The 26215-nt window shown below is 52.8% G+C and overlaps 7 protein-coding genes across 7 annotated transcripts; 3 read left to right on the top strand and 4 right to left on the bottom strand.

Annotated features, from left to right (window-relative positions):
• Positions 1 to 65: 65 nt before the first annotated feature.
• Positions 66 to 3131, bottom strand: pdeB (3',5'-cyclic-nucleotide phosphodiesterase PDE2; the record flags this gene model as incomplete). Its single annotated transcript, XM_056881991.1, has 1 exon — positions 66 to 3131. The coding sequence occupies one exon, from the start codon at positions 3129 to 3131 to the stop codon at positions 66 to 68; it is 3066 nt and encodes a 1021-aa protein (XP_056743832.1).
• Positions 3132 to 4527: 1396 nt separating this feature from the next.
• On the bottom strand, positions 4528 to 5841 carry N7443_001934 (NAD(P)H-quinone oxidoreductase; the record flags this gene model as incomplete). The annotated part of the gene is made up of 4 exons (XM_056881990.1): positions 4528 to 5151; positions 5209 to 5300; positions 5367 to 5633; positions 5817 to 5841. The coding sequence occupies 4 exons, from the start codon at positions 5839 to 5841 to the stop codon at positions 4528 to 4530; spliced, it is 1008 nt and encodes a 335-aa protein (XP_056743831.1).
• Positions 5842 to 6428: 587 nt separating this feature from the next.
• On the bottom strand, positions 6429 to 11275 carry N7443_001933 (DNA-binding E3 ubiquitin-protein ligase SNT2; the record flags this gene model as incomplete). Its single annotated transcript, XM_056881989.1, has 2 exons — positions 6429 to 10675; positions 10732 to 11275. The coding sequence occupies 2 exons, from the start codon at positions 11273 to 11275 to the stop codon at positions 6429 to 6431; spliced, it is 4791 nt and encodes a 1596-aa protein (XP_056743830.1).
• A 1937-nt stretch (positions 11276 to 13212) lies between these two features.
• N7443_001932 (uncharacterized protein) lies at positions 13213 to 13454 on the top strand (the record flags this gene model as incomplete). Its single annotated transcript, XM_056881988.1, has 2 exons — positions 13213 to 13301; positions 13337 to 13454. The coding sequence occupies 2 exons, from the start codon at positions 13213 to 13215 to the stop codon at positions 13452 to 13454; spliced, it is 207 nt and encodes a 68-aa protein (XP_056743829.1).
• Positions 13455 to 14267: 813 nt separating this feature from the next.
• On the top strand, positions 14268 to 17549 carry N7443_001931 (DEAD/DEAH box helicase; the record flags this gene model as incomplete). Its single annotated transcript, XM_056881987.1, has 9 exons — positions 14268 to 15101; positions 15156 to 15338; positions 15391 to 15868; positions 15923 to 16094; positions 16148 to 16309; positions 16362 to 16808; positions 16864 to 17284; positions 17345 to 17459; positions 17518 to 17549. The coding sequence occupies 9 exons, from the start codon at positions 14268 to 14270 to the stop codon at positions 17547 to 17549; spliced, it is 2844 nt and encodes a 947-aa protein (XP_056743828.1).
• A 183-nt stretch (positions 17550 to 17732) lies between these two features.
• On the bottom strand, positions 17733 to 18781 carry N7443_001930 (uncharacterized protein; the record flags this gene model as incomplete). The annotated part of the gene is made up of 2 exons (XM_056881986.1): positions 17733 to 18094; positions 18145 to 18781. The coding sequence occupies 2 exons, from the start codon at positions 18779 to 18781 to the stop codon at positions 17733 to 17735; spliced, it is 999 nt and encodes a 332-aa protein (XP_056743827.1).
• Positions 18782 to 20243: 1462 nt separating this feature from the next.
• Positions 20244 to 25053, top strand: N7443_001929 (CORVET complex membrane-binding subunit VPS8; the record flags this gene model as incomplete). The annotated part of the gene is made up of 3 exons (XM_056881985.1): positions 20244 to 20561; positions 20613 to 21045; positions 21095 to 25053. The coding sequence occupies 3 exons, from the start codon at positions 20244 to 20246 to the stop codon at positions 25051 to 25053; spliced, it is 4710 nt and encodes a 1569-aa protein (XP_056743826.1).
• Positions 25054 to 26215: the final 1162 nt, after the last annotated feature.

Genomic DNA, 26215 nt, shown 5'->3' with positions numbered 1-26215 from the left:
TAACCATGATCACATAATATACAGCCGGTAGACCATCAACGCCAGCTAGGAAGAGGTAGCAGGAATCAGGTTTCGCCATGTACCTCGTGTTGGTGGTGAGGGCGGCGCTTCCAGAAAGCAAGCCGTAGGCGACTCCGCCGCTTCGTGAGCCTGTGCAGACCACCACGTTCCCCGTTCTGGTGGCTGTCCTGCGAGCCATGGTTTTTGATGCTCTCGCCGGTGGTGGTGGACTGAGTTGGGCTCCGACTGCCGTTGAAGCCGGCCCGGAGGAAGTCTTTGTGGTGACCATTCTCGGGCTGTGATTGGGCTGCATCCACGCCGGAGCTGTGAAGACCACGGCTGTAGGTGCTATCCCGATCGGCATTTGAAGCATATGATGTGCTCGGGCGCGTGCTGTTGTCACCGAGCTCACTTTGAGGTGCACTATCATCTGACACACGCTTCTCATCCCCGCTGTCCACGGCTAAGAAGCTTGTGGCGTTGGTCGCGGGTGAGATTGGTGTCATGTTGTTGCTGTATGCGCTGATACTCTGGGTTCGGGTGCAGCTGTTGCGGTTCGATCCTGATGGGGCAGAGGTGCGAACAGAGGAACTGTGATGTGCGTGATGACGATGGGGGCCAGATGGACCTTGACGGGAGCTGCTTGGTCTCTCGGGGATAGATTCGGGGATAGCCTCGTGCTCCGCGGCAGTCATGGAATTGCCGGCGGTGCCAGCATTGGCCGAGTTGGCATATAGAGCAGCGGCGAGGACGGCCGGATCTCCTGGGGAGTGGAAGTAATCGGTCATAGGGGTGTGATGTTGTGGTCCAACAGGTCCTCGGCCGGGTTGTGGTCCGCCGGGAATAGAAAAGTATGAGAGGTCTGGCATGGCGCCCGGCACGGCACTCGAGGATTTTCTTGATGGCACGTCGGGAGCGAGGGGCGTGCCAGTAATCTCGATTTGAGGACCAGGAGTATCAGGTGAGACGACTGGCTCGATGGTGTTCTCATTGTAGGCACCATTGGGCGACGCCGTGCTTGTATCAGATCCTGGTGAAGGAAGGTCTTCCGTGCTGTCCGCAGGCTTCAGAGCGGCTTTCGGCGTGCTCTGTTCGTCGTCCGCTTTGCCATGAGGACTTCGCGAGCGAGGAGATATCGTGCTTTCCGCCCGTCCTTCAACCTGCAGTCCCTGTTTCCGTAGCTCATCATTGGCGTGCTGCTGCCACTGCGCTTGGTTTCGGCGAATGTGATCGGCCGTAAACTGCAATTGGGGAAGAAGATCGGAAATACCCTCAAAGAGCGGAAGCGCGAAGATGGACATGAATCCAATTTGGCCGGTAGCCAGCTTGTAGATATTGCCCAACTCAGGCGGCCCGCCAAAGAGCGCAGTCTCCATTCCGACCTCTTTCTCCATCTCACCTTGATTGGCAAATTCCTCCTGCAGGATTTGCGTCCATCTCTCAGCGATCGTCCAGGGCCGAGCCACATTGCTGATATCGGCACACTTGATCAACAAACCGCAGAGAAGGGTCTTATACAGTTCGACATCCTGGAGCTTCCAGTCTTCGACGGACTTCTGGCTATCATGGTACTTCTCCTGCAGAGACCCCATCCGTTGCATGAATTTTTGGTGAACGCCCATGTCAGTAGCCAAGATAGAGCTAATGAGAAGCTTGCGGAGTTGATTGTCTTTGAAGGCTGAAGGCCAGTGGCGGCGAAGAATCTGGGAGAAGGCAGCACAATGGAAGGCCTCGAGAACAGAGTTGTCGTTGTACAGCTGCGCCAAGGGGGCATTGAGCTTGACGAGGAAGAAGTTGTTGACTCCTGGGTGGCCAACGTCGTGGCCAATTGCGGAAATCAGTAAAGTGAGGGCGTCGAAAGGAGAGATAAGGGAGACAAGGGGAGCCTTGGGCGTAGAGATTTGGCCAGAGGGCTCGTAAGGAGGGAGAGCGCCGATGCGAAGCAGGAAGCAGAATACTGACTGCAAGACATCAATCGCATGACGGAAGTTGTGGTAGAGGACAAAGTTATTATAGGCGGCGCGACAGGCGAGTAAGAAGGTCTGCAGTTCACCGGCCGTTAATCGCCACTGTTCTAGTCCGGGCAAGTTGAAAGCGTGCTGGATGATCTCGCAGGCGGCGAACACTAGTTCATCCTCGGAGAATTCGTGAGCACAGAAACTCCAACTTCCAACCTGCGTTTTGACGAAAAGTTCACGGCTCGGTTGCACATGGATTTCCCTGGATAAAACAAATGAGTGCATGGATCCCGATGCTGGACGGGAAGATGAGACATACCGTTCCTGAAACTCATCAACAATCTCCTCCGGGTTGCAAATTCCTTTCATGAGTTTGGAGACCATTGCCTCTCTCAGATAGGCATACGGCTGTTCATCGTGAACGCCAACCCAGGAGAGTTTCCGGTTCTTTTTGTGTGCCAAGAATCGCGACATTTCCCTCTGGGCCGACCGATGATACCGGTAGGCATGAACCACAAGACCCTGGATCCTAGAGCGATCAAGGGGCGTCATCAAGACATCGACCGCACCGGCATCGAGACACCGCGCAATCTGCTTGTGTTCTAGAGTGACCGGGTGCTTACTCTGCGGCTCGCTTGTCGGCTCAGGCGCATCCGAGCCAGCGGTGCGCAGAATGGCGATAGGAACGACGAGCTTCGGGCCACCTTGAACTTGGATATCATTTGAGACGCCAGAGAGGAGTGATAATCCGGGTGCTTCGTCCGAATGGGAGGAAAAGGTAAAGGTGCGCTGAATAGAACCGGGCGACGGCGGGCCACCGTCTGTCATCCACGAGGCTCGGCTGGCCTTGCGCCGGGCGACACTGTGTTCGTCGCTACTGAAGTTGATACCGAAGAAGGCGAATATCGGGGTACAATCGCTACCGGAACGATCGCTCAGCTCGGCGAGTTTCATGGCGAAGGAGGCTCCACTCTGGCACATATAGATCTTCTTACACACGCCCAACAGTAGATCCACATCGGTCTGCAGCGCGTCCGGCTCTTCGGGTAGGGTAAGAGAGCGACTCGAGGATACGGTTGAGGTAGCGTCAATGGAGGTTCTGCGCACCCATCTCTCCGACCGAACTCGGTCGTCGATGTAGACGCCCGAGCATTCCACGCGGTCCACCATCATGTCACAGGAGGGGTTTCACCGATCCACAGCACGGTAAGGACAGGGCCACCGAGAGTTGCCGAGATATGCGTGAAGCGAGGCAGTCCGACCTGACTTGGTGTGCATATGGTCCAAATGACCCGGACAAGAGAGCGCGCGGAGACTGGACGGGGACGGGAGGGACGGGAGGGAAGTGCCGCGCGGAGAGCGAGATTGAATGGTGACGAGAGGATTCTCGGGCAAGTCGAAAGACGGTTCAGAGAAACGAGCGGCGAGTCCGTCCAAGGGAGGTAAGGAAGGACTAGAGTTCAAGTTGTGAACAATGCAGTTGTCCTGCAGCGATCCAGGCGTCGCGAAGCAGACTGGGAGATCCGAGACAAACCCAACGGGATCGCAGTTGGGAGAATGCGCGCGGGTTTTCAGTGCTGGATGTTGAACGCCACAGATGACGGCACGTGAGGGGAGACGGGAAGGGGGTCTCTCGTTTTATTCTTTTTTTTTTTTCTTTGGGCGATGACAGGTAGGGGGGTCGGTATTACCTAGGTAGGAAGTGGAGTGTTAGAAAGACAAAGGAAAAAGTGAATAGGATGACATAGTGGATCGAGATCTGAGATATCGAAAGAAAGAGAAAACAAGTGGAGGAGGAGGGGGGGGACACGGGGAAGGGGGCTTCTGTCCTCCTTCCAGAAGCCCTTGAGGGGGGCGGGACGGGATGATCCTCGACTGTACTGTACTCGCCTCGGCCACTTGACCCTACACTCCCGACCCTGGTTCCCTCGACCTTGACCTCTCGGACGTCCTCCTTTGCACGGAGAGTCTAGCAAATATACAATGCCCGTGTTCTATACTTCCTTCCACCCTGATCTCCCCTTCTTCTAGAGCCTCGATCCCGGACGGTGGACCCATGACGCCTCCTCTCATTTGCGCACGCACAGTTTTTCTAGAAGGTCCACCTTACTTAAGCCGGCCGATGTCGTGACAATTGGCTGCAGGCTGCAGGATCCCGTCGAGGCTCCGGGGAGTCCGCCGGTGGAAATGACGAACGGGCTGGGCTTGTCTAGGGGGGAACCCAATCCCGGCCTGAAGGTGGCATGATCTCATCACTCCTGCCCCAGCAGCACTCGCACTCTGACGGTAAGCACCCTAGCCCCTCGATCACCCACCCCATTCGATCTCGAATCCAGATGCTCGATCATATCCGAGGTCTAAGCCTAGGTCTAGCCCTAAAAGTTCCCCGCTTTCACTGTTCCTGATGCGCGCATCCTCGGTGGTTTCTGCGACGATCACGTACGGATGAGCAGCCAATCACAGTCTCCGCCCAGGAGAAATATACTGTAGTGTATGTGAGGCATCCAATCTTATCCCATTTGATCCGAAGACTATGTACCCATGTTTGTCATCCTTTTGGGTTTCGGAGTTAGACCGTGCAGATGATCTTGCCCTTGGTCGTGTTGCTCTCCAGCAACTGGTGCGCCTCCACAATCTGCTCAAAGGGGAACACCTTCTCCACAAACACCTTGAAAGTCCCATCACAGAACTTGGGCAGCGCGTGCGAAACAAGCGTATCGCGAAGCTTGGCCTGATAATCTTCATCCCGGCTACGCAGTGTACTACCTTCCACCCGGACCCGCTTGAAGAGCAGAGGGCCAATGTTCACGCCCTCGGGCAACTTGACTCCACCCATCAGTCCCAACAGCACCACGCGACCATCCTTTGCGGCAACGTCCAGGTTCCCCTGGAAATAGGGCGCTCCGACAAAGTCAACGGTCAGATTGACGCCCGCGCCGCCAGTCGCCTTCTGGATCTCGGCCGCCCAGTCTTGAGTCTTGTAGTTGAAGGCGGCGGTCACCCCGAGCTCTTTTACGAGGAAATCAATCTTCTCCTGCGATCCAGCAGTGGCATAGATCGCCTTGGCTCCTTCGGCTTTGGCAAGCTGGATGCCGGAAATCGAGACGGATGACGCGCCTGCGTGGAACAGGACGGACTGTCCGGCTTTGAAACCGCCGATCAGGAAGAGAGCCTGCGAGGCAGTGATCCAGGTCTATTTCAATATTAGTAAAAAGGCACCTCCTGCCGGGCAAATGTAGATGGAACCAACCTCCGGCACGCCAGCAGCCTGCTCCCATGAGAGGCCCTTGGGCTTGTGGACAAGCATCTTAGTCGAAACGGCAATGTACTCCGCGTAAGCACCTATTGCACCATCAGGACCAGATACCTAATATTAAAGAGCAAGGATCAAAGACTCGGGGAGCATACCACCATAAGCAAGGCCAAACACTTCATCTCCGACCTTGAAGTCATCCTTCGATCCAGCGCCTATGCTTTCCACCACGCCGGAGAACTCGACGCCGATTGTCTCGGGTGCTTGGGGCGGAAGCGGGTACTGACCCTCGCGCTGTAGCAAGTCCATGCGGTTTAAACCAAACGCGTGGATCTTTACGATGGCTTGGCCGGCAGCGGCACTGGGTTTGGCGATCTGGTCGACGAAGAGGGAGGTCGCGGGACCTTTGCCGCCCTTGACAGCTGGTGAAATAGAAGTATTAGGATCAATTGTTATTTTTTTTTTTATTTTTTTTTTTAGTTTCTCAAGTTTTCAGGCATAGATTCCAGCGGTTACTAAGCTCTTCTCAAGCTGTGCTTGTTTTGCAGCTGCACGCGATGTAGATGGCGGGAATGGCGGGGATGGCGGGGTCGGGATCAACTTACCGATGGCGCGCATCGTGGAACTCATGTTGATCGGGAGGTTTTAGAAAAAGGCTGGAAAGTTAGTGGGTGTAGATGCAGGAGCAGCAAGCTGAAATGGTTTTATATCCTGCGCCTGGTGGATGGAAATCGTCAGAAGTCGAGTGGATAAAGGTGCGCTGACAAATGATGTAATGAGAGGATCCATCCACGCGTGCATGTAACGGTTAACCGGCACAAGCACAAGCTTTGAAATAATCTACGACTGAAACTTAAGTTGCAAGGTTTGTAATCTGTTATAGCAAATGCAATTCAATTCTTCTGATCCTGCACTAAAGGGAATATGGTAATCGTCAGAAGTCAACCGCCCTACTCCATGCAATCCATGCCCGTTTCCATGGACCACCCCAATCCTCCATGGTTTTTGGTCTGCCGTAGTCGAAGACGCCGAGAAGATGAAACAAAGGAAAAAATGAAACAAGATGGGTAACGGGCATCTGGCAAACGCCAGTTAAAACAGACCCCAGCGCTTTTTGTCTCGCGAGGTACCACGCATATGCAAACAAGAGGATCAAAAACAGCTATCATACAATCCTAAGAGTGCAGAACAAGGTCTGGCACAGAACAAAAACATTATTAAGAGAGAAGGTTTTTCAGAGACGGACTCGCACTCGCCCCGGAATTTGCGTTAGTGCCGTTCACGCCGTGTCGATTGACGCTAGGGGGCCCTCCCATGAGAGGTGGTGTGTCCTCTGGTCGAGTGGGAGGCGTAGGCCCACGCGGGTCGAGGCGCACCTGGGCCGCCGGCGGCGAATGTGAAGGCGCTCCCATCCCACGATCAACGGCGTACATCCGCGGGGGAGGGCCGCCGTTCAAAGCACTGAGAGAATTCTGCGGGGACCGGTTGACTGTCGCTGATACCATCGGTGGAGACGCCGAAGCTGCATACGGTCGAGGCGGAGGCTGTGAAAGATGCGGCGACCGCGCAGTCATGGGGCCATAAGGACTCTGGTGAGTCGGGAATCCCTGCGTTGGTGGCGGAGGGCCTGCGCTCGGATATGGTGATGGTGACATCCCGGGATGGGGAGGCGGATAACTGCTAATGCGATGAGGCGGGGGAGGTGCTGCGGCGTATACAGGCGGTGACATGCCGTTGCGCATGCTGACATCAGGCGTGGGCCGCTGCTCGTAGCTTCCAGGGTAACCTGGAGGCATAGGGCCGTGTGAATGAGAGTGTACAGGAGGCATTGGCCGCCCGAGCGGCACACCAACAGGAGCAGGGTGTGAATGCGACGCGAAAGGATGTCCTGGCATGTGCGGGGGTGGGTTCGCCGGCACGGGGCGCTGAGCAGCATACGGTGAAGGTCGGGGGTCGGGAACAGGTTCGGCAGGTGGGTTCTTGATATGGCACTTGTGGCATTCATACTCCCCAGCGTCTCCATTCGGGTGCCCGAATGAGTTTTGTGACGGGTGGCGCGCGTGGAAGGACGGGCTAGCGGAGTTGAGTCCCACTCCATTAGCCAAAGGCGCCCGACGTCCGCTGGGCCACCATCTAGGACTGTAATCGGATGCACACCGTACGCATTTCCGGGGTGTCACGGCAGGCATGGGTCGCGTTGCCGCTGGAGACTCCGTGTCGATGTCCATCGCGTCCGACACAACGTCAGTTGAGACTGGCTGGGGTTTGGGGATATCTTTGACGGGCACCCCGTTGCTTGTTGAAGCCCGCCGAGGCCCGTTCATATTTCCATGGCCATGGGACTGCGGGGCGGCCACTGATTGTTGGACGTAGGCTGCCTTCCGTGAGGTCCCAGTAAGCGTAAGATCGGCCTGCTTGTAAGTTTGAGCGAACAGCTGTAGAGCATTGAGGCCATTCGGGCCAACCTGCTCGCCAATGTCATGAAGATTTGGCACGCTGTGGCCGGGGCAGTAAATCACTGGCGTGGCAGTCCCAGTCTCGTCACCCAGGCGAATAGTCTGTAGGCTGTCTCTCCGAGAGTTCTTAACCGGCATGACATCAAGCCCGAACCGGTAATGTGCTTGGAACGCACAGCCGATGTGGAAATGGGCATTACATCCAGGCGAGTTGCAGGGGACAGATGCGCCCTTGTTGGATTTGCAGATCTTGCAAACCTCGCGCCATCGTTCCTTGGGGATGGATCCGAATCCCTCAGCAGGCTCCAATTCCTCGGCATCACCGTACCTGATCTCGGGTGTCCATAGTGAGCACAAAATGTGGGCCCAGTTGTTGCCAGCGGTGCGCTTCAACGGCTCTCGAGGACCAACAGGCTTGCCGACAGCTTCCTGGCGCTGACGATAGAGTTTGATAGCCTCGGAAACCATCTCCTTCTCCAACCTTTCCTTTTCCTTGTCTCGGTCCGACTTCTTGCGGCTGTTATTCTTGGTCGTCTCCATGAGTTCGTGTTCAGTCCATGTCACAGGGCATAAAACGCATTCGTAAGTCGTAGAGATGGAAGGACTACGGTCGTTCGAGCACATATCGCATAGCCACTTGTTGCCAGGCCGCGATCCCTGCACTCCGTAGCAATTGCGGTGAACAGTGAGGCGACAATCTCTGCAAGAGAGGTGTTCTTCACCAGTAGGGTCAACTCTGTTGCAAATCGCGCATGGAAGAGTCTTTGCCCTGGGCGGATCAGGGATGATTGGAAGCGCATCACTCTTCTCGATACCTAGCTTCTTCTTTACCGGCACTGGCTCCACCGATGTCGCCGTGGAGGTTACAGTGCTAGGGTTATCAGAACGAATCTTCTTCTTGTCCAACTTGCTTTCGTGCTGGAGTTGAGGATTGCTGTCGACCGAGATCCCCATCGCGGTTGCGGTCGCAGCCGTGGTGCTGTTGATCGTGAAAGGTGTTTCGGTAGCTAGAATCAGCTGTGCCAGCATTTCCTCATCAATGCGACGTCTCCAAGACTTGTTGCCAGTGGCCGCGATTCGTTTCCCAACTTCATCCACGTCCTCGTACTGGATGGCATACTTGCGCCACAGCAAGGCACAGCGGAGACAGAGAGCGACAGTGAGTAGAGGACCCTTGTCCTTTTTCGCGGAAGGATCAGAGGGGACTGTGGTGCCGGGTGGAACAAGGGGAGCCCGTCGCCATTGTCGCGAGTGGCGGATTTCGCAGAATTTACACTGGAAGCCACGTTTCTGAATGGCCGCCTTCTCGTTGTCAAAGGCAGAATCATCGTGATCATCAGCCACGTCGTCGAGCAGTTTTGACGAAGTGACGCTCTGTCGTCGAATCTCCTTCTTGCCTCGCCTTCCTTCGTAGCTTCCCCAGACCTGTCGGCCACGGGGAGTCTTCTTCCACATGTAGTAAAATCGTACAATCTGGTAGATATGTACGGTTTTCACATGCTTCATGATCAGACGCCACTCCGAGCCATGCTTGGCAACTCCCTGTTCAAACAGCTTGACTTCTTCCGGTCGAAGATGGGGCTCCTTGAGGTCCTTATACTTGTTGACCTTCTTCAGCTTGGTGAGAGCTGCCTGGACGTTGAAGCTCTCGGAGTATAGGAGTTGAAGGGCCTTATCCAGGAAGTTTGTGCAATACTTCTCCACTCCAACGTCGGGCGCGAGTGCCTTCGCCTGGCGCATATAGTCATCGATGAATTTGACCCGGTCCTCATCGCTCAAGTGAGACCCCGGAGCGTCATCTTCACCCCGAGCGGGGATCTGCTCTGATGTTGGCATCTTGAACAGCAGCTCGGCCGTGCGTGCTTGTTTACCGTTAGGCATTGTGACCGGCTCGTCCTCGCCGCGCTGGATGTAGCCCGGTGGCTCATCTTGGACCCATTTGGGCCGGTTGGCCTTTTCGATTTTGGCGGCCTCGATTGCGGCCGCAGAGGGTTTCCCAGCCGTCTTCGGTCCACCTGTTGCCTTTGCGATCTTCTTTTTAGCATCGAGAGACTTGACGTATTCCACCGGCCGACCTGGCCACGCAGGAACAATCGCTTGATGCCGCGGCCCGAGTCGAGAACTTGCACGAGGATAAATCCGGTCGTCGTAGTCGAGAGCATCCTCCACTCTGCAGTGCATGCCCAGATAGCGGTAAGGCCACATCCTCACCTGTGCCATCTGCTCTACTGTTTCTGGGAGTGGCATCGATTCTTCGGCTCCTGTCGGGGTGCTGGCGGAAGTTCCATTAGCGACTCCGTTGAGATGATGATCGTCCTCTTCCTCCTCCATAATCTCATCCTCTCCATCTCTTCGGGCTTCTCCGATTAGATGCGTGTTGCGTGCCTCAAGTTTGCGTTCTTGCGCACGGCTACAGGCAGCACAGGCCCAGGCAAATCCTCGAGCGGGCTTCTTTGTCAGAACGGGTCGGACACAATGCATGTGATAGGTAGAGCGGCACACGGCACAATCCACAGACTCGGAATTAGCAGCGAACAAATGACATCGCTTGCATGTCTTGACAGCACCGGTCAATTCCTTGCCTTTTCCGATTTCAACCAGAATGAATCTCCATCGGTCATCAAGAACTCGCTTGACATTCGGAGGAACGTTCACAACATCCTTGGTGGGAATGACGTCGTATAGGCGATGAATATAGCGATCAAACATTTTATCGTACCAGAAACTGTCGCGAGATTTTTTATAGACATTAATATCAATGATCTCGGTGACATGGCGAATTTGGCATTTGCCTCGCAATGAAGACAGCGGGCATGTGTCTGAGTGCATCGATGCATAGAGATAGCGCGTGTCTGCGCTGTGGCGCTGAATGTCGCGTGGGCGGTAGTACCAGTTGACACGTAATGCTTCGATGACACCAGACTCTTTCGTCTTGGATGGTAAAAGCTCCATGATTCGAGCCAGGTAATACGGCTCACCAGGGGGCTCACATATTAAATAGACATGATCTGAAAAATTAGTGTTAGTCATTTTCAATCACGGCTGTGAGAAAATCAAAACCAACCATTCACAGCGAATGTGGTGCCATCATCAGCTGTAATTTTACCATCCCTGAGGAATGGCTCCGAGGATTCAAAGCTGACCATATTAGTAAAATGGCCCCCTTCGGAGTCTCCCGGTGCGGATGTGAAGATCTTCTTTGCAACACTTCCAGCGTTGGGCCCTGTGGGAGTGCTGGTGGTAGCCTTGCGTTTCCTAAGGGAGCCGGATCCATTCACTTCATCTGGCCGGGAAGAAAATGATGAAGTACCAGGAATGGAATCTCTGGGCACTGGAGTTCCGCCGGTGCCGTTGGTCAGAGTCTTTCGTGATTGCGTAGGTGATGATTTCTCACTCTCCGGGTTGGAGCCGTTGACGATGGAATTGAGAGCTACGCCGCTGTTGCGCTTAGCAGCCTTTGCGGGGGCGGCATCGAGCTCCATATCGACGTCACGGTCCTCAGCGTAGTTGGGCCGAGGGGCATTGCGGCCTCTGGATCGCGTCCCATAGGGGGCGGCGGAGGAGCCGGCCGCATCGGCCATAGGCTCCGGCGAGGTGCTCGCGGTCATCGAGTGTGACTCTTATTCATGCACTCTTATTCATGCACTCTTATTCATACGCCGGCCGGCATGAGCACAAAACGGTATTTGAATAGAGCCAAAAGCTCGCGAGAATGCTGTTGGGTTGGTCAGTCACAGCCGGGGCAAACACGCCGTGGCGCGATACATGTACGTGGACAGTGCGGGTGATATGTGGAAACCACTAGAGGGGGGGCGAAAATCTGGAAAAGCGGGTAGATGGAAAAAGGTCAAGGGATGTGGATTTGGGAGGGGAAAGAGCACCGGGAAGGGGAAAAAGAGAAAGAGGAAGTGTGGGAACAAGAAGAAATGGCACCGGGAGTGGACCAGACACACCCGTGTCAGATCTAACTGCAGGGGTGAAGGGTGGACGGGGGCAAAGATATCAAGGTGGACACGGTCCCAACTTCAATGATAGGGGAGGCGCCAACGGCGGTAGCCGTAGAAGGAACCATTATGACTTACCGTGAGTTTGATTGAATAAATAGGAGTGGAAATGGAGAATATGCCCAAATCGGTAGAAGGGGAGAGAGAGATAGAGATATGGGAAGATGGGAAGATAGGAAGATGGAGGGATGGAAATGGAAATGGAAATGGAAATGGAAAGATGGTAAGAGTGGAATGGGAGGCGAATGGTCACAGACGCGATTGGGGGAAATAGTGCGAAACAAAACAAGCGCGCAGCCGGGAGAGAGAAGAGACCGAATCGGGAGAAGGAAACGGGCCGTTAAAGTAGAAGACGTTATAAAAGAAGAGAGAGGCACAGAGGGAAAAAAGCGTCGAGGATCCCGAGTGCGCCCCTAGTCCCGATATGTTAATATGACGGATCGTGACTTTGAACCAAGGGAAAAGGTGCAAATGGCCCAAATGGGTCGTCCAGATCCGATTGCCTGTTATTGGATGCTCGTCCCCTTGCTCGTTGATCTACCGGGGGTGCGGAAGATCGGGCTACATGTGGAAATCCATTGAGAAAGTCTATTGCGAGCATACTGGATTATTTACGGGCCAGAGAATAAGTGGCTAGGTAAATGACGACCAGGAATGTTGTCACGTAGGAGGCTGCGCGTTGGATGTGGCCCAGGAGGGAGGGGGCCCGCGTGTGCATCTTCATGTCGGGCCTCCGATCTTTCTGCATTCTAAAGTTTAGAACAATTGTGGTGTGAGGCCTCTCCTCTCCTCCTACCCCGGAGGCGTGGAGCGAGAGAGGTAGACCTCGGAGAGGATATCGTGGATGGGTATAATTTCTACGTCTGTACCGGAATGCTAGACCGTTCATGGCGACTGATATCGGCGTCAGGTTGTGGTAAAGGTAGCGTGGAAAAGGGCACTAAGCAGCCGGACTCCACAAGCATTTAACTCCATCCACGATCCCTGCGCCCTGCGGCAAAAAAAAAAATTACGGGACGGTACACAATACCCTTCCTCTTTTCCCCCTAAACCCGCAGTGGGCTCCAAGACCCTTTTGATTTGTCTTGTACCACACTTTCAACAAGCGAGACCGGTCTCTCGGATCGCTTATTTCATACGGACGCCTGGCCAGATGCACGGTCCAGTGCTAAGCTCGTCAATATAAGCCAGCTATGTAGGAATGTACAGGGTACTGGGTGATTCATGATGATATCCATGGGTCCTATCGCACGCAGAGGCGAGTGTGACACCGTGTTCTGGTTAACCCATTATTGGGGGTAATCCCCAGGATATATCTACCCGGGGCAGCGCTATTGAATCATACTCATCGTGTCAGTCGGAGAAAGCCCAGAGATCCTAGGGTAAAGCCAACTGAGAAAAAGAAAGGATCGAACATGGAAGCAAGGGAAGGGGATGCTAGTCACTATGGAAAGAGGACTCAGACTCAGACTCAGACTCCAAGTCACCCTTGGACAATAATCTCCCTATGTAATTTAAACTTCTACCGCTCACTCGACCCAATGACAATCGAAGCCGCCGAGAACCTGGCCGAGGATGATTTGCTCCCGGCGGCTCTTGTGTGTCGCCACCTGGGCCACAGCACCAGAACGTGTGAACTCGATATCAATTTTCAAAGGTACCTAGGTTAAAGCACATTCAGCTGATGAATATCCTCCATAGCTACCGAGTTTCTCCGTATTCGCTTGGAAATGGCGGGAGACGCCATCTTGTGATCCAGGGTGATCAGACCTCCGGGAAATAGTACCTGTCTATAAGTCTGCAAATCCGCTTGGATTATTGTGCACACGACAGTGGCAGAGACCCATCATATGGTTCGTCCACGTTGCTCGGCTGCTCTGGTGGGCTGATGCCTTGTATAGCGACCGCATGTTCGTCGGCATTGGCTCCGGATACAGCACTCAGGTCCAACACCATTTACCTGCATTCCACGATGGCGATACGGCGAATTTCCGGTTGCTGATCTGCATATTGTAAGATTTGCTCTGTATCCGCTCGCCTCCAATTTTGGCTCTTTCGCTACTGTAAGCTGTGAGTAGCTCTATCGACGGTAATTGCCACCGACCTCCCCTTTACGGACATTTCATGACCCGCGTCCACCGACGCGACCGGGTCTCAGATTACAGCGCAATCCACCCGAATTGAAACAGCCTTGCTAGAAATAGGCAGCAGTCCGCGACAACCTGAATTCCGACCATGCAGGTAATTATGCTTCGACAGAGCCCCTATTGCTCTAGGGCTCCTTGGAGTACTACGTAGAAGGATCATCCTCGGGATGCCTTGGAATGACTTGGGGTAGCGCAGCGAGGGACGTCTGTCCGCACGTACAACCATGCATCAAGTAATGCTCTCGTGCAAGGGGTCCCCTCATGGGTCACCGGTAATAGCATTTCATGCGATTCCCGAGTGCAAGACAAGCCACTCTATTCCATGCGAAACTCCGATCCAGGAACCGATTACCTAATATGTATGCCTGAGGCCTCGAATCCATCCCGTCACCAAACGCGTTGCTTCGAAATAACAAAGATGAAAGAATATAAACGACAACTTGGAAAGAATGGCCGATGTTCCTGGAACATCGAAATCGGGCCAACGTTTTCAGTCTCGCGGGTTCGAGACGTCCATAGATGTCGCCCGCCGACAAGCTTACCACGTAGCTCCGGTAGCCGGATACAAAAGACCATCAACTGAGCAACCTGTTGAATCACTCAAGTCTGTCGTCCTGCGGGGACCAAATGAGACCGAGGAGATCTTGGAATCGCCTTTGGAATTCGCTCGAGCCTCGTTGGCCCCTTCCGCTAATCGTTTTACGGCCAGTCAGATTCATCCTGGTCCAGGAGCATCAGCCCCCCATGATGGACAACAAAGGAGCGTGTCAACCGCCCCAGGGTCCAGCCAGAATCCTCTGTTGTCGCTCACCAATCCAAAGTATGGCCTGCCCGCCTCACTGACAGCCAACTTTGCTGCCTTAGGTGTCCACACGATCTATGCTTGGCAGGCATCCTGTTTGTTGGCTCGCGGTCTACTATCGGGTGAGCGGCACCTGGTCTACACAGCCCCCACCGGTGGGGGTAAATCTTTAGTGGCCGACGTTTTACTGCTCAAACGGATCATCGAGAATCCTACCCGCAAGGCTATCCTGGTCTTGCCCTATGTTGCCCTTGTCCAAGAGAAGTTGAAATGGATGCGTCGAATTGTGCAAGACGTCGAGAAAAACGTCCCCGAAGAAGAAGAAGAAGAAGAAGATGATGATGATGATCACGAATCACATTTTCCCCACAAGCGATGGAAACGACTACAGAAAAATATCCGAGTTACTGGATTTTTTGGCGGAAGCCGGACGACGGCTACCTGGGCTGATACCGACATTGCTGTTTGTACAATAGAGAAGGTGCGTTGTCCCAATCTTCGCCCTCTATGTGCAAATCTGATCCAGGGCTCCTAGGCAAACTCTTTAATAAATAGTGCAATCGAGGAGTGCAGCATTGGAGATCTGGGAGTCGTAGTACTCGATGAATTACATATGCTTGATGATGAGCACCGAGGATACCTCCTGGAGCTGATGGCCACCAAACTACTTTTGCTGCAGCAGGATATCCAGATCGTCGGCATGAGTGCTACGCTTTCTGTGAGTTCCTTCAAACGACCTGCACATAGGACTAGATTAACAAGGCGTCTAGAACACGGAAATGCTGGCACAATGGATGAATGCCAAGTTCTACATTTCAACTTATCGGCCGGTTCCCATTGATGAGTATCTGGTCTACGAGAACTCAATCTATCCAGCGGCGACATCGAGACAACTATTTCAAACAGCTTCCAAACTGACTGTGACATCTTCCTTCTTACAGGACACGATACTTCCTGCTCGAATCATTGAACCTTCATCTTTCAAGGAGCTCAGTAATTCTGCGACCAATTCCATGATAGCATTGGCAGTTGAAACGGCGGCAGCAGGCTTTGGCGCATTGGTTTTTTGTGGTAGTCGAGGAGCATGTCAAATACATGCTGCCACTATCAGCGAAGCTATGCCTCTACCATTAGCAGGGTCGGATGAAATGAGCAATCGCGTTGATCTCATTGCTGAGCTGCGGAGTCTCGCATGTGGATTGGACTCAGTGCTGCAGAACACTGTCATTAAAGGCACAGGATTCCACCGTTAGTACTGATCACCCTGCGTCGCTATGATTATGCTGCTGACTATTTCCCTAGATGCCGGAATGACAACAGAAGAGCGAGAGCTGATTGCACAAGCTTATGATCGAGGCGTGCTAAAAGTGCTTGTGGCCACCTGCAGTCTTGCTGCTGGGGTCAATCTCCCCGCTAGGCGAGTAATCATCAATGGTGCTCGAATGGGTCGAGAACTGGTCGGCCCGGCAATGCTGTAAGAAATCATTGGATCAATGGGCCTGGTATATTCCCCGCTGACTGAAGCAGACGTCAAATGTGTGGACGGGCAGGACGCAAAGGCAAGGATGAGTCTGGGGAGACCTATCTCATTTGCGTCAAAGCTGACATGGAAGCTGTGTGCGACTTATTGGACGCTGACATGCCAGTAATTGAGAGCTGCTTGGCTCCCGAGAAGAGAGGTCTGAAAAGGTATGTAATCATTTACTGCAAATTGCCGTTTGTGCCAACTAACACCCCCAAGGGCATTACTCGAGGCCATAGCGATTGGCTTGGTATCTGGAACCGAGGCAATAAAAGAGTATGTCCGGTGCACACTTCTGTACTGTACGCTCGATAAAAAGATTGCCTACAGGATCATGAAATCGGCCTTGCAGGAGCTTATTGACGAACAACTCTTGCTTTACAGAGATGATGAGTCCTACGAAGCAACCCTCATAGGACAAGCCATTGTGGCTTCTGCATTTTCTCCCGAAGATGGTCTCTTCGTTCATGAAGAGCTCAAGCAAGCATTACAAGCTTTCGTCATGGACGGCGATATGCATATTTTCTACATGTTTACCCCTCTGCAGGTTGCTATGAGCACGCCAATTGATTGGCAGATCTTTCGCTCTCAGCTGGACCATATGGATGACAGCGGTCTCCGAGCGCTACAATTTGTCGGCGTCCACCCAGGATTTGTTAACACAATGTAGGTATCTCAACCCCATACCAATGGCCAAGTAGAGCTAACCAGGCGCCGACAGGGTCCAATCTGGAGCATCATTGAAAGAAACAACCCCCGCACAGCTCAAACAAGGCCGCATCTACCGACGAGCATATACGGCTTTCCAGCTCCGTGATCTAAGCAACGAGGTCCCCCTCTCGACAATTGCCCAGCGGTACAAGATTCCCCGAGGCACAGTCCAGACACTGGCACAGCAATGCCACGGGTTCGCAGCTGGAATTGTCAAGTTCTGTCAACGTATGAATTGGGGCATGCTAGCAGCTGTGCTGGACCACATGCGCGATCGACTTGAAACAGGGTCCCGAGCAGATCTTCTTGAAATGGCGCAAGTTACGTTTGTCAAGAGCTGGACGGCTCGATTGCTTCGTGATAATGGGTTCAAGAATCTACGCGCTCTGGCGGAGGCTGATCCCAAGGATTTGGTGCCTGTTCTCATGATGGTAGGGGATATCTATGTATTGGGTCATGGATGATAGTGCTGACATGTATTCGATACCTAGGTCAATCCTCGCAAGGCTCAAAAAAGTCAGCTTTATCCTGGAGAAGCGGAGAAATTTGCTGCGAAGTTGTTGACCAAGGCGGAGACTATCATTACCTCTGCGAATAAGATATGGGGTAGGATCCACGAGTCTCATCATTACTTGGAAACTTGCTAATGCTTAATCATATCCAGATCGAGAACTTCAGGTTGAATTGGAGGAATGAAGCCTTAATAAGGCTTGGTATATGGCACCCGTTGGCTAATACGGCGAATCGTTAAGGTATGCATTGGAGAGCGTTGTTTTGCATAGATATCACAGGCGTCAAAATGTGAACTCATTCGGCAAAGAATTTGCCATGCTCAAAAGTGTGCATCATATTTATTCGGAGTAAATCTCTACATATAGCCTAAAACCCATTCAGTGCGTTCTGTGCATTAATAACACCACCCTTGTCCACAAAATCAGCAAGCATTGCGTTCGGAGCACGATCATATAATGCCTCGCATTCAACTGCTTGCGCCCCGAGACTACCTTCCCCGGTGGCAGCGTTCGTAATAGCAGCATGCTCACGGTCCGGGATCAAAACCCCCAGAATATCTACGTCTAGGAAGTGGTTGACAATGTACATACGGCCTGATGCAGAAGCGCCGGCGGGCCGATTGATGCTGCAGTCGGGGAAAGAGGAGTTGGTCACGTCGTAAGGCGTCTCAAAATAATAGTCGAACTCTTCGAGGATGTAATCAACTTTACTGGTGTCGGCACCATAGTCTGTATAGATATGGTTAGCATGATACTTGTTTACAGTGACGGAAACTCACCCAGGAAGACTACAAGTCTCTTTCCGCTCGAGATCAAATCACCCAGAGTGGGCCAGCTGCTGATAGCGAGTGTATCAGGACTCGAGGACGGGACAAACGCATAGGAGTCGATGCCACTGCTTGCGAACGTGTCTCCGAACTCGGTGATAGCAACCGAGTCCCCGTTTGTTAGAAGCATGGTAACCACTTCGTTTGGGTTGTCATCCAGCCAGGTCTTGACTTTTACAAGGAACGCCTCGAGGGTTCCTGCATCCTCGAGCCAGCAAGATGTATGACATAGTTCCAGGACGTTGGTATCTAAGATAGCATGATGCGTTTGAGCCTGCAAGAATCGGATTCCCATATCCAGCTGGGCCTGAATGTTGATATTCTGGTTCTGCTGGGGGAGTTCTCCGACGAATGGGGAGTCGTGCGATCCCATGAAAGTGATATTTGAATAGGAGCGCGTACAATACTCCGTGCGGCCGTTGCAGGTGGTCGCAGCAGTGGCAGCCGTTTTGGCCGTCGAAGCGGACATATTCGAGGAAGCAGATGCTCTTGTAATCTGCTTAGAGTCTCCTGGAATACCCAGTCCAGGTTGACAAAGCAGGAGTGCGCCGAGCAGAGCTCGCGTCAATCCGGTTCGAATAGAGCTCATTGTAGCTGAATTACAGCACGGGGGTAGCGGAGAGCGATCTTGAAGCAGCCAGAAAATGCGGGAAAGCGGTCTTTTCACACCTTCTTTTGTAGTGTCCTTCAGATAATCACGGTGATCACTGTTCTACCACACAGCAGGTATGATGACTTTATAAGTTCGCGGGCAGTCATGCCGCCCGCAGGAGGTGACCAGGTCCCCAGCATTCCAAATGTTGTCGATCCTTAGCCAGAAAAGAAAACACACGGCATGATACGGCTGACGAAGATCACGGCCTCATGGCTGCTTCGGTCATATTGATAGGGCACCGGGCACCGTCTAGCATGAACACGCCCCTGTGACTTGGTGTAACGGAAACCCCGCGCTAGGTCAGGAACAGCAAGAAGACTTCAAGGATCCAGGGGCTAGGGCTTTTGATTCATCCACAGAGAAAGCGGCGCAGCTGCGGGTGCTCCGTGGTCGCATTCGGGCGAGGAGGTCCTGCCAATGACGGATCTCGATGCACGGTCGGAGATGGCTTGGTACGGAGATCCGTTGACGATCGGGATATATTCTCAATTCAAGCAAGTTTGTGACATTTTGGACAGTAGTGTATCTCGTGAAGTCACATGGGCTGGAAGATAGTTTATTACCAAGAGTCAACTTACCATTCAAACTTTCGGAAAGCACTCGTGGACTTGCTGACGATGGCGAGTCGTGGATATGCAAAAGGTGTGCCCCTTTCTTTAGATTCCGGGGAGTCCTAACTGCAGAAGATATGGGTAGCACTTGCTCAGATGACATGGTAAAATGACCCTACTGCTCTAAGACACTATCCTTCTACCGACTATAGCGTAGAATCGAACAAGATGAATCTAACTTGAACTTTGAAGTTCTGTATAGTTACTTCCCAGGCTGTGAATATATCTCCGAGACTCCATATATTCATCTCTTCTCTGACAGACAAGAAAAGACACTCAAGCTCTGGTAGATCCACCAAAAATATCATCTGTTCATGGAATAATCCGAAATTAACTATCTAGGCGCAAAATCATGTCACTTCAAAAGTGCCAAGCACTTGAGATATAAACATTTCTCCGATGTTGGAAACCCGGCTGATGGATATTCTGCCAGGTACATCTACATGTCTCCCGTTCCTCGAACCAAAGTACAAAGTATAAAATCTGACTGTACGACTGGAACATAGAGCGCGAATCAAGAAAAATATCCACACAAGACAGCGACCTTTTATCATGAAACGTGGACTGAGCCGGGCGGTGAATCCCCGCTCTAAGACGAGGCTCCGCCCCAGGCAGCGCGCAGTTCACGTAGTTTCATGTCCGAGCTTGAATCGACCTCCGCCCTCATCCCGCATCACTCCCTAGACTGAGAATCCCACGAGCTGCACTCTTTCTTCTATCTGACCCGTTTGGGCTCTTTACCTCCCTGATCCGGCCCTAGCAATGATCATTCGGAGACCTCGCTCATGAGCTCGATGGCTGAGGGCAGTGAGGGCAGGGAACGAGAGGATGAGCTTGACCTGGGCAATGAAGACGATCTTCCCCAACAAGCTGACCATGACACCCTCGCCCTCGACCGCCAGCCCTCCACGCAGGAGCTAGTCGACCAGGAATTGGACACAATAGACAATGCGGAGGTGCATGACCAAGCCTCCGAGAAGACCCTCGCACCCGCAGGCCCAGAACTCCCCCAGACTCCTCCGGCGCAACACGCGCAGTTCAACGCCACTTCCGGAAGCATAGACGAAACAGCCTCAACTCCAGATGATACCCCGTCTTTACATGTCAGTGATGCCCTGCGCGCCCAGCCGGGGTAGCTTTCTAATTATCATTAGGGATCCGTTCAGTCCTCCCAAAGCAGCAGTGCGCTAGCATTGCGAAGCTCTCCACGACTCAGCCCCAGTCCAGCGCACCGTCCCTTTGACCTCCGCTTCCAATCCCGGCTATCCTCATCGCCTCTAAGCCCCTCTAGGCAGGGCTCGCCATTCCTTGCCCATCTCCACTCCCGGCAATCATCCATTACAAGCCAGCTTTCGCCCACACCAGAATCGGACAACGAACCGGCTCAGAGCCCATGGGATGTCGTGCGATGGACAAAACTGCGAAAAATAACTGGGCAGGCCTTTTCGGAGATCGGGAAGCGCAACTTTGGGCGGCCGACATGCCTCGCGGTTTCTACGTCCATTGTAATCGGTACCTCGAAAGGAATAATCCTGGTATTTGATTATCAGCAGAGCCTGAAGACTATCATCGGAACCGGCACAAAAGGTTCGTACATGACTCCCCGATGACTGGGTTCATGCTGACAATATGCCAGCTGTTGAATGCGGACCCGTCACTGCTCTAGCACTGTCCGCAGACCACTCCACTGTGGCCGGAGGTCATGAAACGGGAGATATCTACACATGGGAAATCTCTCGATCGGCACGACCCTTCCTTCATATACCCCCAATTCCAGCAAATCAAGTCGATACTCGAATATCTGATGGGCACATCGCCGGATCCGCGGTCATTCATATCGGCTTCCTTGGCACCCGACGAACTGCAATCGTTTCAGCCGATACCAGAGGAATGGCATTTTCCCATTTGGCAACACGAGGCACGGGATCACTGGGTCGAAGCGTCAAGACCACTCGAATTTTGGGCCGATATCCAGCAACTGCACCGGAAGAGCGCCGGCGGAAACCTAGCTCTGTCTTAGCTTTCTCCCCTCTACCTCTCGGCAATGTTGAGCAACCGTATGACTCATTAGGTCTTGTTGCTATGTTGACCCCCTACCTTCTGGTGATAGTGTCCACAACTCCAGTTGCTCAAACCCAACACAAAGCGCCGCGGCCCAAGGAAGTCCCGGCGCATAGTGCCATGACCGGAGCTCTAGCCTGGTTCCCCGCCATTCGGCTAAAAGGCAAAGATAGCCAGACGTCGAATACCAAGCTCGTCTATTGCTGGTCAAACGTGTTGACCGTGCTTGAAGTGACAGAAGCGGAGACGGACGAGCCATTGGACCGCGATAGACCGCCTAGCCTTGTTTTCAGGGCACGGAGTAGATGGAAGGCCGACGAAGCCATCGTCGCCGTTCAATGGCTCAGTAGATCTGTGCTGGCAGTGTTCACAATCACCCAGCGACTACTGATCCTTGAGGATTACACCATGCATGTCACAGATTCCATCGATCTTGCCCACCGACACATCTACCACACCGACCTTTTCTCCTCCCAACTCCATAATCTTGTCGAGCAACTTGATGAAGAAGATACGTCGATGCATGGCGTCGTGGCTGATGCATTTTATATGAGCTTCCGGGCCTATAAAGGCCGGCTTTTCTTGCTTGGATATAGTGAAGCCCAAGTCGGCAACCTCTCAAACTGGGCTGACCGACTCCTTGCTCTCATGGAAGCGGGTGATTTTATTGGAGCTATCCGATTGGCGACTTCGTATTACATGGGAGCCGCAGAGAAGCTCACAGTTGGCCTCCCCGAGGAGGATGCTTTGAGACAACCAATTGTTCAAGAAAAGCTCCTTGAGATGATCTCTGCCTCGCTTAAGTATGCATTTGGTCGTAACGACGAAGCAAACAACGGGCGCGTGGAGAACCAACAGCTTGAGGAACTCGCAGAAGTTTCCATTGCCGCTTGTATCTATATGGATGATGTCGAGTTCCTGTGGGAAGAAGTGTTCACTTGGTACGAGGAGCAGGAATCCGCAGGCATCTTCCTTGACGTCCTCGAGCCGCGTATCGTCGACGGGACCATTCGCTCGCTTCCCCCAATTGCTGTCAAAGCTCTGATAAACCACTTCATAAAAACCCACTCGGCTGGCCGTTTGGAGGAGATCATCTGTTTGCTGGACACTACGACGATGGACATCGATCAGGTTACAACGTTATGCAAACAACATAACCTGTTCGATGCTTACATATATGTGTGGAACCGCTGTCTAACAGACTACATTGGGCCACTGGAGGAACTCCTGCAGATGATCCCCACCCAGACCGATTCTCTGGTCAATGGAGACTATGCCATCGAAGTAACAAAGCATACGAACGCGATGAAAATGTTTGCGTATTTGTCTTTCGTGTTTACCGGACGTATCTATCCCACTGGGGATGAGATGGACGAAACCGAGGCATCGCGGGCCAAGCTCGCTCTGTACCAATATCTCTTCTCGGGCAATCTAGAACCTGTTAACGGCTCTAGTGAGGCCAACTCATTCTCACAACTCCGGTCTATGCTCAAGTTCGATGCGTCTAGCTTCATGAGTATGCTCAATGAAGCTTTCGAGGACAGCTTCCTCAACGAGCCCGACTCCGAAGAAAGCCCTTCTCCAGGAGCGTCGATCAATCGGCAGTACCTGATCAGCATATTGCTCCAAGTCATGGATGCGTCTTCTTTTACTTCTTCTGATACCATTTACCTGGACATGTTTGTTGCGCGCAACCTTCCCAAATACCCCCAGTACATTCTTCTTTCTGGCACGACCCTGCATCAGGTCCTAACCCGTCTGTGTCAATACCCGGACGAGAGCATGGCCGACGACTGCGAATTGAGTGCTGAGTACCTGCTGTCTTTCTACCATCCACCGGATATCCAGAGTATGGTGCCGTTGTTTCAGGCAGCTCGCTTTTCCCGGATTTTGAAGTCCACGTATCGCTCTGAGAAGCAATACCCGCAATGGATCATGACCTATCTTGAAGATCCGAATGACAAGGAAGCCATTTTCACTTCCCTGCATGACTGTCTCCGCTCGGGATCCGGGCTTGGCAAAAAGCAGAGGAAAGATGTGGTGGATGTGGTCAAGGAGCATGCCAGAGACATTGCTGATATTGACGTGATGCGGGCTGCTCAGACAATGCAGGTTCTGGCTCCCGAAGCCCATCCTACATTTCTACAGGTGCTGGAACAAGATACCTACAAACAGTACCAGTATCTTCAAGTCTTGGTCGAACCCCTTGGCCAAAGTGGTGAAAAGTCTCCGCCTGTCGAGAACTCGATGATCGAACGCTACGTGCAGCTTCTTTGCAAATACAACCCACAACATGTGGCCGACTTTGTTGAAGGCTTACGAGTTGGCGATATTCATCTTGAGGAGCTTCTTCCGGCCATCGAGGAAAGTGGAGCCATTGATGCCGCCGTGATTCTCCTTGCTCGACAGGGCCAAGTGCGAGCAGCTTTGGACCGTCTCATTGCACACCTGAGCACGCTGGAATCCGGCCTGGTTGGTATTCTTCAAAGCGCAGGCCAGACTCCAGACACGGCGACTACAGCGGAAGCAATTGATGACCTCCTTGAATCCCTGAATAAGTATGCCGGGGTCGGGACCTGGCTCTGCCAGGGCCAGTCCAAGACAGCGAAGCAGAGTCGACCGAGCCTGAATGGACAACGTGGTGTGTCACCACTTGAGCAGCCCCTCGCATTTGACGAAGCTCTCTGGCTAGACCTCATCGAGGCGGTGGTGCGCATTGCAAGCAACGTGTTTGCACTACTGGATCACCAGATCAAGGACTCGGAGACATATCAGCCAGCATCCCTGAGCGGGGAGACCGGCCGGTTGACTACATCATTCCGCACACTCGTCCAACAGGCATTCACCACGTTACTGGCCAGTACCGTGAAAGGTGGTAGTTCATCCAACAGTGAACGCACCGACATGTCCTTCCTCCGCATTCTCCGCGCGTTTCTCACGCGGGCTGCAACCTGGTCACCATCTCTACTTGAGCTGCGAGCCGTGCTAGCGTCTATCTTCTCTGCATATTCCTACGAGAAATCCCTCCTGACCCTTGCCAACGGCATGCTCGACCGCGACCTCTTTGTGCACGTGGACGAAGTCACCCGACTTCGGCAACAAGGATGGCGACCCCGAGGCCAAGTGTGCGAGATCTGCCGACGACGGATCTGGGGCATCAACGTGGGCTCATCACACTGGACAGCATGGGAGAACCGACAAAGTGACGGTCATCACCGTCGCATCGCCAGGCGGCTCGAAGAGGGACATGATCCGGCCGAGCGGGGCAAGGGCAAAGCAGCAGCTGTAGAGGCGGGCCAGCTACCCCTGATGGAACATTCGCAACACGGTGCCTTGGAGGAAGGGGTCGAGACCGGGTCGATCGGCGAGCTTCCCCTGGAGTCGGTGGTGGTTTTCTCGTGCCGACATCTGTACCACCGGCAGTGTGTTCTAGATGCCAGTGTCCATGGTCGACCCACGGATTCGCATTCGCATTCTTTCCGCCGAGATACGGATTGGCCAGGGGCCGAACTGTTCTGTCCGGCGTGTACATAGCATCCCCCTTTTTTTTTCTTTTACTTCTTTTTTTCCTTCTTTTTTCTCTTTTTTTTTTTTCCTTTTTCGTTACCTGTGCAAGAGATTCAATAGGCTGCAATTACAATACGAAAGGAACGTGTCATATAGTCCTTAAACACCGTCCATGATTAATTTCACTTCATCCCGTGGTTTACCCACTCATAAAGCCTGTCAGGCGTACGCGTGCGATAAGTGTTCTTTACACGCCAGCCTTTGCCACACCTGTCTCCTTTTGTCAAACGAGAACCAAAGCAAGAGTCACGTCGGGGAGAAGATGATGATCTCATAGCGAGTGTGGCCGAGTGGTTAAGGCGGAGGAGTACGTTGACCACCTCTTCTCTCCGGCAGCTCGTATACTAACCGGCTCATCAGTTTAAGCAAATTAAATACTAAAACCCCCTCTTTCGAAAGAAATCTAGGGTTCGAATCCCTACGCTCGCATCTCTTTTTATTTTTGAATTTTTGGTTCATTCCGACCCAGTACCAAGTACCTAGGGCGGTCTAGTCAATTTAGGTTTTGTTTCGCATCGCTAGGGAGCGGATGGATAGTGTAGATAGTATAGATAGTAAAACGAACGAGCACAGGCGAGGTCTAAGTAGTCTAGGTCCTAGTGGATGAACCTCTGGGGCCCGGCACCCGGCACCCGGCAGAGTAAATGGGCCCCGAGGTTCTCTATCTGCGACGGAGGGGCATACGTCTCCCCACAATGTGACGGGGAGCACGGCCAATGGCCCTATGTCGAGGACTACTCCCATCTTGATGCCGGATGTCACTTGAATCTCAGATAGCAATCGGAAATAAGAATCGAGATGAAATTACGATCGTCGGGGTACTACAGTAGAAGAGGAGGGTCGAGGGGGTGCCGAGTATACCGAAAGCCTGGAGTATTCCCGATGGTCTCGCCCGACTCGGACCAATTCAATTTTCCATTTTTCCATCTTTCCATCTTTTGAGCATTGGGGCATTTCCACGTTTACGAATCTTCATTTTCGCTCATCTGCCGAGGGGAACCAAGGGTGACGCGTTGAAAGAACCTGAAAAAGAGGACGATAGAAGGGAAGGAAATAGGAAAAAAGGGAAAAAAAGAAAAAAGAGAAAAGAAAAAAAAAATCAAAGCAAAGCTTAATTGACAGAGTGAAA

Source organism: Penicillium atrosanguineum (assembly GCF_028827265.1).
Source record: "Penicillium atrosanguineum strain IBT 20685 chromosome Unknown utg000002l_segment0_segment0, whole genome shotgun sequence".
NCBI classification, from domain to species: domain Eukaryota; kingdom Fungi; phylum Ascomycota; class Eurotiomycetes; order Eurotiales; family Aspergillaceae; genus Penicillium; species Penicillium atrosanguineum.
The sequence above is the reverse complement of the archived record's forward strand: the minus strand, read 5'-3'. Positions and strand labels throughout refer to the sequence as shown.